Below are 21,255 nucleotides of genomic sequence, written 5' to 3' on the forward strand. Positions count from 1 at the left end.
AGAGGAACCTGCTTTCCCCAGGTCCCAGAGCAGCCCTGGGCTCAGCTGAGTGTGACAGGACAGTATTTGGGCTGTACACAACTTGCCCTACTGGCACCCATCTGTTTCCACCACTGTCCCCTCACACCTTTACCTTTACCTTAGCAGATGATGTAAGGAGTGCTCTCATCTGAAATTAGCATTAATGGGTACAATTTCTGAGTTATTTCTATTTACAGTCTGTGAATATTCAGTGCTGCTGAAAAAGCTGTTCAGTGCTGCACCCTCTGCTGCTACCCCAGGACCAATGTCCCAGGGACACCTATGCTGCACAAAAACCAGCCCACACTGCATGAGTAGTCCACAAGCCTGTGACACAAGAATCAGACCTTTAGTGAAACACTTTAGTAAGAACAAAAGCAACACAGTTGTGTCTGCTCTCCTTAAGACCCTAAGATTTGCTCCACAAAGAATAAAAAGTGGAAAAAACCCCTAGAGTTCTAAGTGTGTTTGGGTGGGGCTACGCTGCACAACAATTTATGGCAAGGCTTTGCTTTCCTTATGCCTGGAATCCATGCCCCAAATCTTCATTTTGAAGCTCTGTGGTCTCTAAGTGAGTGTGTGTGAATGGAGTCAGCAGAGACAATTCCTGAGCCATCACCTGCCTGTGCCAGCTGTGCCTCTGGAGATCCCTGCTGCAAAGTTCCAGGTGTGCTGGCACATCAGCCTGGTTGGGAGGGAGGCATGGACCTGATGAGGGTCCCTCCCTGAGGAGGGAGAGCTGGCAGCTCTGGGACCACCCTGAGCACAGCTCTGCTCTGTCTGGGCTCTCTGGTATCCCAGGATTTATTCTGCAGGATGCAGTAGCCAAAATGTGCTAACCATCACTTAGTTACACTCAACTAACTAGAATGTTTATTGCCACAGGATCACATGAGAGCACAGCTCCTCCTGCCAACCAGTATTTCCTAACTTCACTCTTAGCTTTTTCAGCTGTACAAAACAGAAAAGTACACTCACAGTCAAATGATAACCCCAAATTAATTACTGCATATGATACCTCACAGAATTTTTTTTCTAACTCTGTGCAATCAGAAGATCAACCAATGTTACCAAAGGTTAAAGTTAGCTTGCTTTCAATTCTCACTCCATCATTATTTTTAAACAATTCCATATGAGAAAGCTTACATTGCTGGATGAAATCCTTTTACCAGAGAATGAATCAAAATATACATTAAAAAGTCAGTTGTAAAATAACTAAATGCAAGCATCATTTTTTTCACAGAAAAGATGAAAAATTTGGAAGTTCGTACAGAACAAAACTGTTAAAGAGAAATTAAAAATCTGTCTGCTAGATTTGATGGATTGAAGGAACTGCCAGAAAAAATTTATTTTGGATGTTGCCTGTACTACAGCTAATGTGTATGTGAACAGAACACTGGCTCCTGTTGAATTGAACTGTTGGTTCCACCACTTTAATCCTAAATGTTTACAATAAAAAGGTAAAAGAAGTTACTTGTACTTGCTGTGGGCTTTAGAATAGAAAAAACCTATGAAATTATGTAAAATAAAGCATGAACCTCTGCCTCTACTGCTCTGAGTGATTTTTGTCAAGCCTGCACAACACTGGGTTTCATACATTTAGCAGACTTTTAGTTCACCTCAAAACATGAGCCCAATGAAAATTCAGTTCTGTTGGAACAGACTGAAGCAAAAACCCCCCAAAACCTTCATAACATAAAATGACAATTTCACACCAGAAAATCAGACTTTACATAACTGAAGTTAAGAGATCAGATTCCTAGAGCTGCAATTCCTCTTAATTCTCCTATTTAAAGGAATTTTGTCTCTGAGTCTGTAACAGCTGCAAAAGTAAAATAGTCACTATGGACAAAACCTCTTAAATTAATCTCTGAAGGGAAGCAAGACCCACTGGATTTTTAACACTGGTTGACAGAGCTGGGAAAACAAACAGGCTTTCAAACTTTACCGGTCACAATAATTATGTCTTAAATATAAATACAGAAGAATAGACAAATATTTATATTATGGTCAAACAACCTGCACGATCTTAAAAAAAAAAAGGTTTAATGAAATGCACAAATTTTCATTATGGGCTGCCACTGTGATTTTCAGCTTGGCCATCAAGGGGTTTCAAGAATTGGTATGTGATCTATGACTTACAAAAAGAGTTTAAGAATTAAAAAATGTAGATATATCCATCACAAGAATTAAAGATACTAAGCAGTGTTACTTTGTTGCTTAAAATACACCACTATTTATTAAAAACAGGAATTCAATACAGCTTGATAAGAAACAGCATACTCTGCAGAACAAGTATAAAACCACAATTTCTCCAAGCTTCAATATGAGCAAACTGTTTATATCTGAAAATATATTGTTTTAAAAACTGGCTGAGCTAACAAGCAGACAAGCCCCTCTAAGGGTATACATTATAATGTTTGTATATTTGAAATATATACTCCTGATTAAAAACACTGAGTGAAATGAAAACATGAGTTTCCAAGAGGCTTAGAATATAATCTGTTGGGGTTTTATATTATTAGGATTTAAAAACTATCATCAGTACTTTTTGCTTCTAAATTATTTTATTTAGAAAGGGATGTCAAAATAAAGAGGCCAAATAATAACAAAAGAAGAACAAGGAAGTATTTAACACCTGTCAGACCTTGCTGCAATTCCCACTGTCAAGCAGGGACTGCAGTGCTGCACAGAGGTGATGAACTGGAGCCTTCCAGTAACTTCAGACACAAGCTAGAGTTAGTTTAACAGCACCTGCTGGAGCTGCTGTCCATTGGAAGCGGTGAGAAGCAAAACCAAGGTTCAGACAGACTTGCATCTGATTCCCCATGCAGCAGCCAAAGCAGACATTATCTTAATGACTGCAATAAAAGTGAGCCCAGCCCAGGCCACTTCCATGTGCATCTGGGGCAGGACAGGCAGGGTTTCCCTGGGCCAGACCTGCACCTGCAGCTTTCTGCCTCTGCAGCTGGTAACCACAGCTTCATTAGCTGCTGACACACATTTATTCATACACCCTGCCACTGCTCTGGGATAGAACAGCAGCTATTTCATTACTGCATTGCTCTGGCACTGTATTTTCCTGGGGTAATGAGAAAGCTTGAAGGCAATTCTTAAACAGAGAAAACAGCATAATTTTTGAACAGCTGGTGCTCCCAAGGACCTACATAATTTGAGGGACTATTATTTGCAATATTCCCTTATGCACAATGCAGCATCCTCCTTGGATCTGTGTTTTTGCTCTCTGCTGTGCTGCCCCAGTGACTGACCCTTACCCTGCAGTGCTGCCCTGCTTTCCCCTGCTCCCTGCAGTAACTCTGGGCCGGTGGGACTTTATTCACTCACACTCATGGGCAAAAGTGACACAAGGCATTAACTCCAGCCCTCCACAGAGCAACAACTTCTGGGACAGCAGCCTTAGGTCCAGAGTTAGGGAAAGGGGATCTAGGCTGGATGAACACTGGGCAGTACAGGAGAAGACAGGAACACAAGCAGAACCTTTGCTATGCTGATAAAGGACCTGCCATGGAGATCCTCACTCAGTGTTCCCACCTGATCTTAGGGAAGGCTGAGCTGGGGCTGCAGGGCCATGCCTTCGTTAATGCTCCTTGCATTCCAGGCCTGCTCATTGTTTTCTGTCCTGTGGGTACAAGCCAAGCACATTCCAGATGTGTAGTCAGGACCTGAGGGCCCAAAAGAGGCCTTGAATCTCCCATACTTACAATGATACACTTGGAAAACAGGGCTGTCATCTTGAACATTGCTACTGCACATCTGCAATTCCACACAGATTCCAAGAGGTCTATATGGCCACACAACATTGTTATTCCATACAAAGTGTATTTAATATTTTGCTTTATTTCAGGTTAATAAAAATGTCTCTTTTTTCATTCCTGGCTACTGTTACTTCTAATGGTGAGTAAAAGTCAGTTAAGCATTACCAGGGTCACAATTTTCAAGCCTAAGCATCAAATGCCAGGTTCACCTGCTCAGCAGAGAGAGCTCAATATTCAGACCTGCTGCATTTTCTGATTTCTCCCTATAAACAATAAGGGACAATGCCCTGTTTTCAGCTCTCATATGCCTTTTTTAAAAAAAACTCATCAGGGAGGAAGGAGCTCTCACCTCCACTGTTAGCTACAGATGCAAAACAGCATCAGAAAAATGGGACTTCCAGTTGGAGGTCTCAAGTCACCCTCAATGATTCTCTCTGTGTAAGAGAAGAGGACAAAAAGTATCAAAACAAGCTTGAAACAGGATAACAACTTATTAAGGTTTTCAACAATTGTTCTTTTATATGTATTTCACCATGTTTGGAAAATGTGCTATTCCATCCACAGAAAAATTTCAATTAAAAGAATCAATCAAGCATTTATTAGCCAGTATCAAAAATGATAATTTGAAAAGTAAGATCAATATCAAAGTTAAATCTTTTTTAAAGACCTTGATCATTAATGGAAAGAAAATCCCTCTCTTATAATAGGGTATGTTTATAACATATGTTCAGAATTTATTCCCTTATTTCAATAACATTTTATGATTTTAAAATTGAAAATCCTCCAATTTATGCTTCTACATTAGTAAGACTTTTCTTTACTGTATCTAACTCCATGATTTTGGACTTTTTTTCCCTACAAGTCTACCACAGTAATAAAAGAAGTCTCTTAATTCATGTCTTAAAATTTTACCATCTACATTAATATCAACCACAGACCTCATTTAAAACATAATGTTGATTTATATGATTTATATATATATATATCTCAAATAATTTGAGGCTATTCTCTAATAATCACTATTGTTGTGACACCTTGCCTGATGTAGAGGCATGTGCAGAGAGGGACCTGGCTGAGATCTCTTCACTGCCTACAGAATTCTTTCCACAAAGGAACTGTCCAAATACACACTGGGTGTCAATCCAGAGCTTGGTTTAGAAATACTCTGCTGAATTTGGAGTTTCATGAGATGTGCTTTTGAGGAAGGCAGGAAAGTCAGATTGACAGCTCTTCCTACCTCAGAGTTCCAGAAATGGCCCAACATACTTTGTACCCACAGGACTGGATCTTTTGTTTCAAACCTGAGTTTTAAACAAGAACTTCTGGCCCTCTGGGGATATGGCAATTACAGCTGCAGTACAGCTCCCAACAACCTGGTGGGATCTGAATGCACAGGAGAAGGATCCCACAGCTCAGAGGGGATTTCCCAGTTGTGCTGGGCTGGTTTGAGCTCTGGGGTGGTCCTGGTACCCCACTCAGTATTTACTGTCCTGTGTCAACTTCCCACTGTGCCACTCACTACTGAGTGCTGAGATCTGCACACAGCCAGCCAGCACCACCACAGGGCTCTCATGGATTTCATATGGAATGACAACTTCCTATGTGACAGGTAACAGCCTGAAAAGCTCCATTGAAAAACAAAAAAAAAAACCAGATTAATTCTATAATCCCCATCCTCTGGTTACCAATGAGGAGCATAAAGAAATTTCCAACCTGGAACCATCTCATATAGGAGGATATATGAAAAGAACATTTCAAAATTGCTCTTGCAACAATGGTGAAAGCCTGCCATTATTTTGGCAAAACTTCTTTTCATGCTGCAGTGTCAGAGCACTTGAAATATTGCACTTGAAATACTTGCTGGGCTCCTCAAATCTCAGTAACAACTCAGCCCTTGGATGATCAGAGGGGCTGGGATGCACACAGGCAGGCTGCTTTGGTGCTCAAGCCTGTATCAGCTGAGCTGAGTGAGAAAAGCTCACTGCAAAGGCTGCAGTGCCACCACCCCACTTACCAGGAATGAAAGAGGCATCTGTCCTTCTCACAGAGGGGCTGCCTTTTGTGCTGCAAACAGGTATCACACATCATGTATTACTGTAGTGTGACATATTTAAGAATTCAATAAATTTGAGCTCTGTTCCTGCCACCTTAATCTGTGTTTGGCAGTACCTTTTTCCACTTAAATCACCTCCAGCACTGAGGACTGCTGAAACAAGACAGAATTACACTCTGCATACACTGCTTAAATGACAGGGGCTCAGGGGATGAAAGACATGTGATTTAAACTGCACTTCTAATCAGTTACATCAAGGCTTTTGATCTTGAAGTGAAAGACAACAGTTTTGAAATCTCCAGGTTCATTCCTCTCCTTTCTTCTCATGCTCAAATGAACAATCTAACCTGGAATCAGGAACAACCAGCACCTCTGGATAAAATCCAGAGCATTGCTGTTTATGGATGTGGTAGGATCAGATACTTGGTGTAACTGTGAAGAAAAACACTCAACCTCCCAAAATTATTCTGGTGCTACAAAGAACAGATGCTCTTGATGGATGTATGTGTGCAGTGCTGTACTATTTTGGGGTGCAAAGATCTCTAATATTTTGGTGAAGTGTGTGCCTGCTACAGAAATTGCAAATATTGTATTACTCACTCTGAGCTAGAACTATTATTCCACTAACAGAAGGGTGATATTTTTATTATTTTATTTAGTGAGTATTTGACTTCTGGCTGTGCTCTGCTGGAATTTAAAATGCCAAGTTGGCAGCTTTCAGAAAGGGAAATTTCAGTAACCTGGGATGGTCTCTTTGGGCTCATATTTCTTGCAGTTCTTTTTCCATGTGTTTGTGTCCCTGGCTACCAGCAACAGCTCTTACCTAAAGCTTTGTTTCTTATCCTATGTTTTATTAGCTCTACTTTTTCAACCCTAGCATCATTTTACCCTTCAGGAATGCATGGTGAAGTTCTGCCAGCCTTGATTTTTCCTGAAATGTGTAACAGTAATGGTGTGGTAGGTTCTAGGAAGTGCAGCCCAAAGCTCTGAAATTTTGACTCCCACATGAGTGTCAAGCTGTCCTACACTGCAGACCACAGAAGTCTAGATTTGCTGGCAGGCACAAACCCTCATGCACACTTCCCACAGCCTTGGTTAGGTTACAACAACAAGCATTTTGCATTAGAAAATTCCCTGACAAATCTAGTAATAGCTTTCTTTATGGAAAATAGAGTTCCCTTACTGACAGTGGTATTTTAAAGAGCAAGAGCTGAATTAGGCTGCTCTAGAGGCAAATCATAGAGACAAATCAATTAACAGTTGATTTTAGCCCATAATAAAGTACCTCTTGAAGTCTTTGAGACTGGACATTCAAACTATCAGTGATAAAAGCCTGTGGGGAATGATGAGTAAAGGAGGCAAAGTTTGCAATTCTGATAGATGGCTGTTTCTGTCCCTGTGTGTTTCACAGTTCTGGCTGGCAGCCTCAGCAGGAGGCCCCTGCCTGAGCACCATGAGCTGCCAGAGACAGAGCACCCACCTTCCACTGAGCCCAGCACAGCTGGCACATCCCATTAGAGTGCACCCACCTTCCACTGAGCCCAGCACAGCTGGCACATCCCATGCAGCACTGCACCCACCTTCCACTGAGCCCAGCATAGCTGGCACATGCCATTGGCACTGCACCCACCTTCCACTGAGAGCCCAGCACAGCTGGCACATCCCATGCAGCACTGCTGTGGCACTCTGCAGGAAACTTGCTACACTGGGGTTCTCATCCACAGGGCCTTGCACAGACAGGAAACAGCAGCACAGCTTGTCCACCAGTCCTATGTTCACCACGTAACTACAAACAGAGGAAGAAGTGTATTACAAAAAATAGTTCCACAACAATTTTGGTAACTTTGCAAAAGAAGTAATTTTTGCTTCTCTGCTATCAAACCACTCAAAAAGCAGGTTGTGATCACTTAAATACTCTTTTTGAAAGGGTTCAGTAAAACAATTCTAATTACAATAACTTCAGGTCTGGCTCTCTGTGACTATCAGTAGTTTTTGTTACGAGATCTGAGAGTTGTAGGATGATTTGTATTATACTGTACAAGAATGATGAGTGTAAATGTTTATATTAGCATACTGCTAGGAGGACAATGGAATTTTGCCATAGTTAGATGATTTATAATAATCTTGATAGCTCTGCAACAACACAATTTCTTTTTAGCATGAAGAGGTAAACTGTGTAGAACACACTAATTCAAGAAGACAATGATGTTACCCAGATAATGTTTTATAGCAATTCATACATCATAGTAACCACTGGCCAATTGTTGGGCTTTGTTCTCCTCTTATAAATACATATATGCAACAGCTCAGGGACTAACAGAATATTAACAACCTTCTACCATCAGTATAGAAGGATCAGGATCAAAAAATCTCCTCAGGACTCAATCAAATTCGATATAGAGAAAACCATGTAGTGACTTTCTTTAAAAACTGAAAACTCCCTTCTTTTTCATTAGGGTTAACCAGATCATCATTGCTGATCCTCAGATCACAGCTGCTGAAGTTCTTTCTTTGAATTTCTAATAGCTTGGAAATGTATGTCAAAAAAATCTGCTCTTCATCCTTGTACCAAGATCTCTCTGTCCACAGCAGGTTCTTCCACACCTTGATCATTATTAACTCCACTTAAACCATGCACAGATGTATTTTTCCATGTCACTTTGCTGATATCACCTCACTTTACCTACTTTCCTTTTCTACCACAAACATCCAGCTTCTCAGACTTTAGCCTTTCTCAACCACCATATTCTGCTGACTTAGGTGAGATCAACTCTCTTTATGGATGCAAAGGTCCGCTGTAATCATCTCCCTTTCTTCCCCCTCTAATTTTCTTTCTATATTCCTCCACTCCTACGAAGCAGGAGAAATCTCTTGTCAAAACCAGAAGAACTGCTTTTAACCTGTGCTGAAAAGACATGGGGAAGTCATTGCCTTCAGACACCAACAAATGATCCTCTGCTCCTACCCTGCCTACCCCAACCCTCCTGAGATCACTGTCCCAGCAGCTGCTCCTCAAGTGCACTTGGCAGAGATGGCTCTAAGGACAGAGCTCCTGGAGAAGGGAACACCACTGGCTTTAACTTTGCCAGACTTGACCAGACCACCCTAACTTGACTCAACAGGGAACATTATTAAATAATATTGATTCTATCAATAAAGACTATTGATTAGATATTGCTTCTCACAGAAGTACAACCGTTTATTAAAAACAAATATTCCCTCACAACATGTCCTACAGTCTGATTTTGAAAGAACAGGGGATTTTGACACTAGGGAAGAAAACCTCCTATTTTTCAGACACTGCTGTTGCTCAAAGACAGATTTCTCTGCCAATGTCCACCCTAGTGACACAAAGCTTTTGGAAGAAGTGAAGGAATTAAGAATAAAAATACACTGGATATAAAGCAAGAAGTTGAACTGCAGCATGGAAGATTTTTAAAGCTGCTGAAGTACAGCAGTTAAAAACACATAAAGATGCACAAAGATTATTAAGTGCACACTCATTGTGCAGGTAAATTTGTCTGTTCTATTTAGCAACATGAAAGGTCACTAGCATTAAGTTTCTTGCCAATTTTGATCTAAGCAATCCACCTGATCACACAGGTGATAAACAAGTTCTCCTGCATTAGTGGAATTATTCCAGGAACAGAGCTGGGTGTTAGATACATCACAGTCACAGAGAAGTGCTGAGTGCTAGAAACAGCTCTGAGAAATAGGAGGGAAGAGGAAGAACTAAATAAAATAGAGCTAATGCTGATAGATGGTGGCTCACAAAAAGGCACAACCTTTCTCATCAGCATTCTCTTCCCTAGCAGCATCTCTACAGTGTGACACCTGCAAACTGTGTCCACTGTCCCCCTCCTTCTCACCCACACCTGGGCACAGAGCAGCTGCTCTTCTGGCAGAGAGGAAATGGATGAGAGCTTTCAGTCTGCTGGGACTATTCTTCCCTGGCACCCGGAGACATCAGGAAGATGCATGGAGCTCTCCCTTCCTTGAGGAACTGAGCACACACACAAGTGGAATGTCAAAGCTCTCTAATCTATTGCCTCCATCTCTTTTTACCCACAGGAGCACAGCTGAAATAACCTGGCTACCCTTTTGATACCCAGACAGCACATAGATAATTGGTGTTTATCCATCAGGTCCAATAGTCCCAAATAGAAAAAAAAAATTTTAAAAAAATCAGTGCTCCTTTTTCTTTGCCCATCTTCCTAAAACTCTCACTTAATCAACTCCCCATGACATATGATACAATGACCTGGAGGTGAAAGATTCTCATTAATGACAGAATTTGTCTGTTTTTGACTGGTTTAAAATGCCCTCTCTCTTTTTTTCCTAATTGCACCATTACCTTGTCATCATGCCTTTCATTCCCCATTTATAACCAGATCCCCTAAAGTGCCTCAGGTGAGGGACCTGCTCAGATTCTCATGTCTCTCCTTATCTTGAGGGTCTGCCTGTGCTGGGCCCAGCCAGTGTCAGATGTCTGCTCAGCACAGACCTCCCACCCTCCCATTCATAAATTGCAGAATACAACATCCTGAAATTTCACACTCTATCAAAACCTGTTTGGGGAGAAGGAGAGTTACATGAGAACACAGAAGTTTTAGAGGTCACTGGTATCTATGACAACTACTTGTTTTGCTTTTCTCCTCCAGATGTCCTCTTTGTCTCCATCAGCATCACACCAGACTTTGAAACGTCTGAAGGCTCACTGTGACATGTTTTCAGTAGCATATAAAGAAGAACTTAATTTCTTCAGAGGGCTGAACACACACTGCTGACTATTTACATGATAATTTATTGATAACGATTTATATATTTTACCAGTGAAACTGTACACTTTTAGCAAGTCTAATATACTGCTGGATATATATTAGTTTCATATATTTAAAATATGTATTAATTATGTATGTACTAATATATTTAGGTTCAGCTATTAAAATGCAGTTACATGATAAGATCAGATTCTAGGAATGGCTGGGTGATTTTTATAATAGGAGATGTATATTTTTGACCAGCTTATATGAATGCATGTATGACATAAGAGACCACAGGCAATGGGCACATACAGTTGGCATAGAGAACTGAGAGAAAAATATATGGAAGCTAGCTCCTACGTAATCAGGAGAGAAAATTAATGGAAAGAGTATTAAAAACAAGTCCAGAAATACAAAAAATCTTGGGTTTCTGTATTTCTTTGTCTGCAGTTTTTTGAAGAACATTTTTGACTGGGAATATAGTATTTCAGTAGTCTTCTTGATTACCCACACAAACTACTCTCACTGCATCAAGGTTAAAGCAGTTTGTTCCTCTCTTAAATCAATGCAATTTGCTTTCTCTCTCATAAGGAATACTTTAAAAAGTTTCATCATATTTTTTTAAACCTGATTAGGTCTTGGACTCTGCTGCTGAAGGCTTCCACTTGTGAGGATTTACTTTTCAATTCCTGTAATATCTTCAGGGCAGTAGAGTGGTTGTTTCCATCTGGGAAGCTGGAGATGAGACATCTGAAAATCACAGCAGCTACCCTCAGAAGTCCTGTTGTTAAACCTTCAAATACCTGCTTATTTACACTTCTGCCTGCAGTAGCATTATGGTCATCTGGAACACTAACCTAAGTAAAGAGAAAAAAACACAAACAACCAGAATTCAGTAAAACTAACCAAAGTTTGTAGAGCAACATTTACAAATTTGCATACAAATTTGCCTACCCTGAAAGTAATAATAAGGTTCTAGCAGTGCTGATGCACATGAAACCATTTCAGGTACAAGGTAAGGTAAAGCACATAATCCAAGCTGGACCTGAATAAATCAAGTCAAAAGAATGCCATGTCTGAGAAGCAAGGAAGCCTGACAGCAGCAGAGTAAGCCATTAGCATGATTGTGTTCTTATGCATAAAACATCACCAGTGACCACTGCACTTGTCCATCAGAGGTCACCCACCTGCCAATCATGTCAGAAGCACAACACCCAGTTCTCTCTGAGCAGACCTCAGAGGAATCTCATTTTTCTAAATCATTTAACTAGATCCCACTCCTAAAAAGGTGAAGTTGAGCTGCACAACATGTAAATCTGACGACAAATCTATATGCAGGATACAGATCTGGAAGGAGGTTATTACTCATGGAGAGCAGAATTTTTAAAAAAATTCATTTCATTTTTCCATTTCTGCTGTCCAAGGCAATGAATCCAGCTGAAATCCTGCCCTGTTACCATCAAACAGTAAGTGGAGTGTGTGTGAAGTCCTGCAGTGCTCAAGGCAGACACTGGCAGCACTCAAGGCTCAGGGCTCCTGGAACATCCCCATGGCTGATGCTGCTGGGCCAAACCCACATCCCTCTGCTCTGCCACAGCCTGAGGGCTGACACAGGCACCAGGGATCAATACTGGCTGCAATGCCATTTTCCTTCCAGGTTAAAATCATTTACACTCAGTATATGCAAGCGTGGCCAGAGTAAAGCATTCCTCCTCATACAGGTATCAGGAGGGATTTGGTGACACTTGGTGACAAAGAACAACATGCACATTTCTTTATTATTCATTAGCTCTGAGCCTTGTGCTGGTACTTAAAACTCATTGTAATGGTCTGTTTCTGGTGCTGAGCCAAGAGAGCAAGTGAGAAGTCTTTAGCTGCTTATTCAAGTTCAATAGGAAAAACAATGCTATGTGGCTCCAGTACCATTTGTTGGTAATAATTAAAATAATTCATGCCTAATGACACCAACTGCTCACTGAAACAGAGGCACTGAGCTTTGCCATGTGGAAATCAACTTAAATGTGGCTTTGTGCTCGGAACATCAAGTTTTAAAAACTGCTAATAAATGCTACTTACTGCTTTTTTTCACCTTAGATAAAAAATTATATGTGCTATTTTTTAAAAGATTTAATAATATCTTGCAGCAGAGCCTTTGGTTTGCTGTAATAGCAGTACTATGAGTGGATAATGTCTGTTTTTGTCTTCCAGTTCAATGTACATAGGAGAAATGTATTTTCTAAGTATATAGTCCTTAGCTATGAAAGTTCATGCTTTGAAATAAAATTGCTCTTCCTAATTTGTAAAATAAACAGATCTGGCACTTACTAGAATAATTTACTGCAGGGCTTATTTCATGTCCAGTTTTTTTGGAAAATGTGTGCGTGTAATTAATATAAAGTGAGAACAAATGTGTTTTTTTACACAGTATTATGTCAAACAACAGATAGAAGGAAATACTGCTTGATAGAAAATAGGTAAATTTGAACTGAATTCCTTGAAGATTCTCCTTTTACACTAACTCAAATGAGTGACAACAGATCAGCTCTTTTACTGAAGAAATAATTAATGGGATAGTGTGAAAGTGTGTTGAGATTTATGTTCAAAATTAATTGGTGTGCTTGCAGAAGCAAAATTAATTGGGGTGCTTGCTTGTTGATTATTATATCAAGCAAGGGGGTAAGAAATCTTAAGATTTAATAGTGTAATTATGAAAGCTTTCAAGCTCTGGTTTCTTTGTGTCAATTACACAAGGAGTTAATGATATTCAGAGAAACCGTGTTGAACATGAGCTTTGAATGGGTAAATGTAACAACACTCCACATTCCTGAGGTTTAACAGTTTCTGTGACACAAATCTACAGGTGTGATTACACACTTAAATTGATTTGTTGAGTAATTAGTATAAAACATTTTAAAATCACAATGGAAGATCAGGAAATTGTAACTACTGTCCAAATATCTGCCACATCCAACATCTCAATGCTATTTTAGCTTTTTTGATGGCTGACTTTGCTGGGCCTAATCAGGAGTCCTACTTTCTTTAAGTTGGTTCTTGAATTGGAGCACTCTGGTGACCTGACTCGCAGCTCTGGTACCACACAAGTCATAAACTATTCCTTGGAGAATTCACCCTGGGCAGGGGTTCCCATGCTTGTGCAGAGCTGCCATAAGCTCTTCAGCTCTGCCCAGCATCTCGGGCTTAATCCTCTAAGATGCTGCAGAATATGGCCCCAATCCAGTAAAGCACTTAGGCACACATTTAATATAGCTGAAAATGCTCCTCTGTTCTGACTCACATCACCAAAATACCTCTGCAGATCAGAGCACATTCTCCTTCTGTGCTAACAAAAAACACCAAACAATTTCCAGTTAGCAATGCAGAGGTCCAGCACTGACAACTCATTCATATTTTTATTTCATAAAAGGCATAGTCCTCCACAGCCATGAAGAATTTCAAATGCAGAGTTGCTAAACCTAAATGGAAAGACTTCAGACCTTTAGAAGCACACAATTTCTCTTCACTTGGTCAATTATTTAATATAATTCTCTCATTACCAAGAGTGATTTTGTGCTTTTTGCATGTGTAGTCACTGGGCTTGCCTCAAAAACACTGAAAAGTACACCGCAGAAATCTCAGTAGGATGTCAGACTCTCTCTGGAGTAACTAGTGACCCAAAGAAATGGAAATGGCTCAAGAAGGGCATGGCCTTGAGATGATGCAGGCTAAGGTTTCAATTCTAAATTCCCCACCCCTACACACTTCAGTATGCTATTACCTCTTCTACTCCAGCCCTGTTTTCAGGATTTACTACTCTCCACATGGGCTTGTGTCCTGGTTTAGAGAAAATGTGTGAGAAAACCTCTAAAGGGGTTTCCTCTGGAAAGCAAATTCAAGAGGCCCCTCCCCCATCTGGTTTGGGAAGAGATTTCCTCGGAGAAAAGTGGAAAAAACCTGTTTATTTAACAGGCAAAGCACAAAAGAAGAGCAATATTAAACAATAAAACTTCTTGGTGTTCTGAAGAGATGACACAGGCTCAGCAAGTCCCTCTGGGGGCTGTGCTCAGCTCACTCAGTCTCTGATCAGTCCCTCTGGTGCTGGAAATGTCGCGGCCAGGCCCGGCTCTGTGGCCACAGGTGGGAGCTGTGGGTGCCCTTCTGGTGTTCAGCCCAGAGCAGGTTTGAACAGCTCCAAAGAAAAGGGAAAAAAGAAAAAAAAAACCACAGTCCGGGGAACTTCTTTGCCTCAGCTAGCTAAAACTAACTAAAAGCAAAGGAGAGCTGTGTCCTGCTGTCTGTCTGTCTGCAGACAATGCAGTCCAGGAGCAGGAATGAGTGAGTGCAGTGTCTGAAAACAAACTGTGCACTTCTTCTCCCCCCACTCTGCTCTCAGAACCAGTCCTAAAGGTGCAAAACTTTTTCTGGGCAGACCAGTGGGGATAGGAGCATCATAAAGTCACCCCAGGTCAGGGACTGAGGGAACTGTCAGTGCCACACAGCTGAACCCTGTGGAGACAGATGTAATTTCAAAATGGACTGGAAAAACCCAGCAGCACAGAAGTACCTTGGATTTCACAGCTCTTGTCATCATCAGCGCTAACATGGAGCTGCCTTATTTGATGCAGCACAGAAGACTAAAAAAAAACCTCGCCACAAGTGGTGAAGAAACTGCAATAGGATGTATACTGTCATTCTGAAGAACCCCAAGTAAATGGCAGCACATTCCAGGCAAGAAGTGGAGGAGAAAAATTACTTTCCTGTGACTAGATAGCCAGATTATCTTAAACCCAGCAAAATTTCATAGGCCACTAACCTAAAATATGGTCCAAATATTAAGCACTGTATTTTGGAGAAGAAAAAAGTAACCAGCAACTGGGTTTTGATCCCTACATTTGTTTGATGGCTACCTGACCTAACATTCACTGCACATTCACTAATGATGTCTTAGAATTTTCAGATACTATTCCTTTAAAGATTGCCTCAAAAAATAATCACAGGGATCTGCCATGGTATCCCACAGACAGGCATGGTTTAGGTGTATGGCTTCTCAGATATCTTTGGGGAAAGTACATGACAACTGTCAATTGACTGGAAATAAAACCCTCAAAGTATGAAATTATCCTTACATGCCTATAGCTCCATTAATTACTTGGTTGTGTTGGTAGGAAACCTTCCAAACCAGACAACTAGAAAAGCTACAATTATTGTACAACTGTTTTCTGGCTACAGTAGACAAAGAAGAGCAGAGACAGCAGTGAATAAATGAAGCTCCAACTCCAGCAGAAGAGCTGTAGGAATGTAGGTGGGAAGGTTTGATCCATTAATCATGGAAATCAGGAAACAGCCCTGCTGTCCTCAACAGACACTGATTTAGGCATTACCAGAGCTAAGGAGGCTGAGGAAGGTAACAGGGTAAGTCAGGCTACAGAAGGCTTCCTACCAGTGCCTTAAGGCAGAAGGCAAAGAAAGGTCTGAACAGGATACTTCAAACTATTAACCTGGACAGGCTGGATCACACACACACACACACACACACACACACACACACACACACACACAAAAAAACCCCAAACCAAAACTAAATCCCCATGAAACTGGCTGGAAATAAGGTTCATACTGGATGTATTCAAGATTATATTGAAATGCTTCTCAAAACAGTACTGTTTCTGTGTTCAGCAAATATTGGTGTACTTGTTTAATAATTTGTTAAAACCTTGCAAATAGACATTCTCATTTATTACTCCTGGTATTACTTTGGGTTTTATTTTCCAACAGTAATTGGAAATACACATGACATAGGCAAAGACTGCATCACATGGCTCATCCAACCAGGAAAAGTGGAGGCAGTTAAAAGTCTCTGGGGGTGTATTTTAGTATTTTGATATTCAGAGCTGCTCTCAGTTTGAACATTTCTTTTTTGTAAAAAAAAAAAAAAAAAAAAAGAAAATTCAAACTTGATCTGATTTATTATATTTTCAAGAGAGAAAAATCAGGGTTAGAAAAGCAGCACTATTTTTGGGTTTTGTACTCAAATATGCACTTCATGGAACTATGAAGATATCCCAGTTTAAGGGCCAATTCTGCATGAAGAGAACATAAGAGACTTTCTGTATAGGAAAGAAAAGTCCACTGTGGATCATGGGAAACATTAAGCTTTAATTACAGTTTTGCTGCAATTCAAGGGTAGTATATGGCAACAGACTGAAAAGAGCTCTAAGTGCAGTAAATTTTCCTTCTGCAGTATCTCTGAGCTCTAGGTGGCCAGCTGTGGCTGAGCAATGCCCTCTGTGCTCCTGCAGGAGGTGCAGGTCTCTGCGCAGCGCTCCCTGCAAGGGCAGGCAGGCTCTGGCAGCACAGAGAGCCCTGGCACAGGGGAGGTGCTGGGGGATTCCCCAGCCAGGGGTGATTCCCCAGCCTGCCCCCAGAGCACCTTTTCAACAGAACTGTTTTACTCACCTTTATTTACAATAGGACAACACAAATAGAAAGTTATTTTTTCTTTCAAGTCGGGTTAACCCCAGCTGCTCTTGGGTCTGGTATGGTTACATTTCTTTGTTCTATGTTCATGTACTTATTCTAAGTAACTTTAACTGGTACCATGTCAAATTAACTTCCTTAATTAACTTGGTTTCTTTATTTTTTCTCACATAAACTTTTTGTGCTTCTTTTAACAATTTTTGCACTCTTCTTTTTTCTCTTAATCCTTTCTCATCTAACTTCTCAAGCTCTCTTTCTTTTTGTAATCTTTTCTCTTGCCCATCATTCAACTTTTTAAATTCTTTCTTTACATCCACTGTGTTAAAGGGGAGCATTAACAAACTTGACAATTCCTGACGTGGTCCCCTCAGTGAAAGTGGGTGTTGTTTTCTGCTCTCATTTTTATTACTATCACTATTGATATTTTCCTTGCTTTACTCTGTGTTCTCCTTGAAGGAGAAAAATAGGTGGCTTTAGGAGGAGCAGTTGGTCTTACAGCTTCCTCTACAGGCTGAGGCAGGGGAGGTAAATTGTCACAAGACTCCCAAGCCTTATTCTTGATTGTCAACTTTAACTCTTGATTCTGACTCATCTCTCCTAATTTTATAACTTCAAATTTGTTCTTTTTAATTTTTTTTTAAACTTAATCTCCAGAGTGCTGTCTGGCCCCCTGAAATCTGTCCGGGGGGGTTATTCCCAACTATTCCCCAGCTGCCCCACCCCTTCCAGCGCCATCTGACACCCCACGGCAGAGTGCACAGCCCGCACTCGGGTTTGCTTTGTGTCACAGAACTCGGACCATCCTTTCAAAGTGTTCATCAACAGCCCTATGGCTTGTTGATTCTAACAGCGCCGCTTAAATTATTCAAAGTATGTACATAACTTTTCAATTAGCAAACTGCTTGGCTCATGAAAATACGTACACACAATTTATAAGTAAAAAACCAGGACTAAATATCTTATGATGAGCAGGTCACTATGAATTAAAAATGAGTTTTCAAATAAAATATTTAATGACATTTCAAATTAAATGAAACATTGGAAAATTAAAACTTTCATTGCTAAAGAGTCCTATTTAAGCACTTCAGCAAATCAGACTCTGGCAATGTATTGACCTGACTTAGATTCGTGACACTGAAACGAGTAAGAATCAAACACACAGTCACAACTCATTGTGGTCTACACTCTAAATATTCCTATAGGGTGAATTAAAGAAAACAACCTCAGAAAAAGATAGAATATCTGCTCACAGGGCTCCTGGTACACATGCTTTTGCAGAAGTCATTAGTAGAAGCAAATACATCAATTTCTACAGAGTACAAGTGGATATAGCCACCAAATACAAACAACAAATGAATTTCAATCTTTCAAGCCTTTATTCTTATTTGCCTCCTGGTGTTCTTATACTCTAAATACTTTATCATGTTTGTGAAGCATGCAAAAATTTACAAATTAAAGAAGTTATTTTACCTACCGTAAACTGGTGTATCAACAGGTCCATCAGAAAAGTGATCTTATTACTAAAGAGAACATAGGTGCAGTTTTCTATGCAGTTGCTGCAGGTGAGGCTGTAAACATTTACTGTACTGCACAGTGACCTAAAAAGTCAAAAGGGAAGAAAAATTAGAGTTTTACTTACTTCACCAAATAAATGGCAGCATCAAAAAATAAGCTTGCAGGAATTCACAATTATTTTCTTTAAATAATACCTTAAATGAAATCAATTCAATAACTTTAAAACAGTAAAGCCATACTTATCAGAAGCCACACACTCTATGGGTACTGGACTCTCCTGTACTCAAAACTCTTGACCAGAACTGACACAGAATATCAGCCAACTGCACACCTGGATAGGTAACATTTCTCTGTGTGTGGCTTACAGCTATAGAACACACTGAATTCTTTCCTGGCAGGACCTCAAGCCCTGTGTGAAGTACCTGACAGCAGCTCCCAGCTCAGCAGGGCCTGTGCTCAGCACAAGGCACAGGGATGCCCAGGGAGCTGGCAAACCCAGCAGGTGCTGGCCCAGGTGCTCTGGGGCCACATTGTCCCCTCTCCTCAGAGCCTGCAGCCCTGATGTGCAGCTCCATTGTCCCCTCTCCTCAGAGCCTGCAGTGCTGATGCGCAGCTCCACTGTCCCCTCTCCTCAGAGCCTGCAGTGCTGATGCGCAGCTCCACTGTCCCCTCTCCTCAGAGCCTGCAGTGCTGATGCGCAGCTCCACTGTCCCCTCAGAGCCTGCAGTGCTGATGCGCAGCTCCACTGTCCCCTCAGAGCCTGCAGTGCTGATGTGCAGCTCCATTGTCCCCTCTCCTCAGAGCCTGCAGTGCTGATGTGCAGCTCCACTGTCCCCTCTCCTCAGAGCCTGCAGCACTGATGTGCAGCTCCACTGTCCCCTCTCCTCAGAGCCTGCAGCGCTGATGTGCAGCTCCACTGTCCCCTCAGAGCCTGCAGCGCTGATGTGCAGCTCCATTGTCCCCTCTCCTCAGAGCCTGCAGTGCTGATGCGCAGCTCCCCCCTCAGAGCCTGCAGTGCTGATGTGCAGCTCCACTGTCCCCTCTCCTCAGAGCCTGCAGTGCTGATGCGCAGCTCCACTGTCCCCTCAGAGCCTGCAGTGCCGATGTGCAGCTCCACTGTCCCCTCAGAGCCTGCAGTGCTGATGTGCAGCTCCAGCAGCACTGGGGAGCCCCATCTCTGGCTGGGGGAGAGGGCACAGCTTTGCAAGGGGAACAATACAAAACAGAATCACATGCACAACTGCTCTCTGCACCACGGGCAGTGATTTCCATCTGCTCCAATTAAAGTGTTCTCCTCAAAACAGGCCCTGCAGGGAAGCTGGGACCAGTCCTAGAGAATATTCTCACAGAGAAAATTAATCTTACCAAAGAGAACCCTATTTCAGAATAAACAGAAAGTTTGTTTCTTGAGCTTTGCATATCACAAAAGCCATCACTGTTACTTCACAAACACACACACACCACAAATGCATCATGAATACATCCAATATAAATACAGATGGCTAGACATTCAAACTGTTTCTCTAAAGTAAACCAAAATAAAAAGAACTTTCACTTTGTTGAGTTTTTCTCAACATAAGCAAAAATGTGACTAAGTTCAAAAAAGCTCCAAAGAAGAAAATAAATTATGAGCACTGCTGAAAGGTCATACAAAAGTGGGGCTGTAACAAACATCAAGTTACTGCACTGAAACCATCAAAGCTGGTATTTAACAGAACAAGCTGCAGACTAATTCAGAATACTTCTGGAGCTGAGTTTTAGGCTTTATCTTTCTCCTAAAATACTTTTCGGAACAACAAAATTCTTTACACAATAAAGACTGTGGTTTTGCTGATGCTGGGCTCATTGCTGTGGTATCTGGTCACACAGCCTGGCTCCCCAGAGCTGAACTGGAAGCCTCTCACATACATTGTATTTCTCAAGCAAAGGAAAGCTGGAAATGCTCAGAGGCCAGAAAAAGTGGAGTAAAATTCTTTCATTTGTATGGATGGATTGTCTTCTCTTCAGCTGGAGAATTTAGAAAATAAGTGAATGAACATTTATGCTTTCCCTCCTTTTCTGAGTATCATCATAGTACTAGTTATATTAATCTAACTGTACTGGTAATTAATTTTACTCTACTGCCTAATTAAATAAATTTCAATCTGCAGCTTACATGACGTGAAAACAATATTAAATAATTACTTATTGACCAAAGGCAGGTTAATTTTCATCTATTTCACCTAATTTTTACTCTACAAGGATAACACCGAGAGATAATTGAAGCAGGATGCTTCACAGGTATTTTTACAAATCTGTCTGCAACACTATTCTCTCTTCCTCTCCTGACATATAAGGGGATTTAGTTCCCCTTCTCTCAGTAATGCTGAAAAATATTTTCATTAGGCACCTCCTTCTATCTTTCATGAAGATTATTCCCTTGTGTAGGTATGTTTAGAGGGGGAGAGAGAAGAATACTACTATATTGGTAGTATCTATTTTCTGTTGAGAAGATGCTTTAAATCAGCCTGTATCCTTTTATCTATTCTAAAATAAAGCTACTCTAAAATAAAGATCAATTCTATTTAAATATAAACATTATAATTCATCCAAAGTGTCAAATATGAACTTGTAGGTCAATTCTGACAGCATTCAGAGTTCTGAGGTGATTTAG

General features: G+C 40.9%; 1 protein-coding gene across 2 annotated transcripts in view; it reads right to left on the minus strand.

Moving 5' to 3' along the window:
- The window catches only part of SCAPER (S-phase cyclin A associated protein in the ER), a 135,817-nt gene that overhangs the window by 24,510 nt on the left and 90,052 nt on the right, over positions 1–21,255 (minus strand). For both annotated transcript variants that reach the window (XM_005419697.2, XM_031055946.1), the window contains 3 exons: positions 18,562–18,685; positions 11,241–11,470; positions 7,481–7,636 (listed from right to left, as the gene is read on the minus strand). In XM_005419697.2, the coding sequence (XP_005419754.1) occupies positions 7,481–7,636; positions 11,241–11,470; positions 18,562–18,685 (510 nt within the window). The remainder of the gene's footprint in view (positions 1–7,480; positions 7,637–11,240; positions 11,471–18,561; positions 18,686–21,255) is intronic.

This window comes from Geospiza fortis, unplaced genomic scaffold, assembly GCF_000277835.1.
Source record: "Geospiza fortis unplaced genomic scaffold, GeoFor_1.0 scaffold171, whole genome shotgun sequence".
NCBI lineage: Eukaryota > Metazoa > Chordata > Aves > Passeriformes > Thraupidae > Geospiza > Geospiza fortis.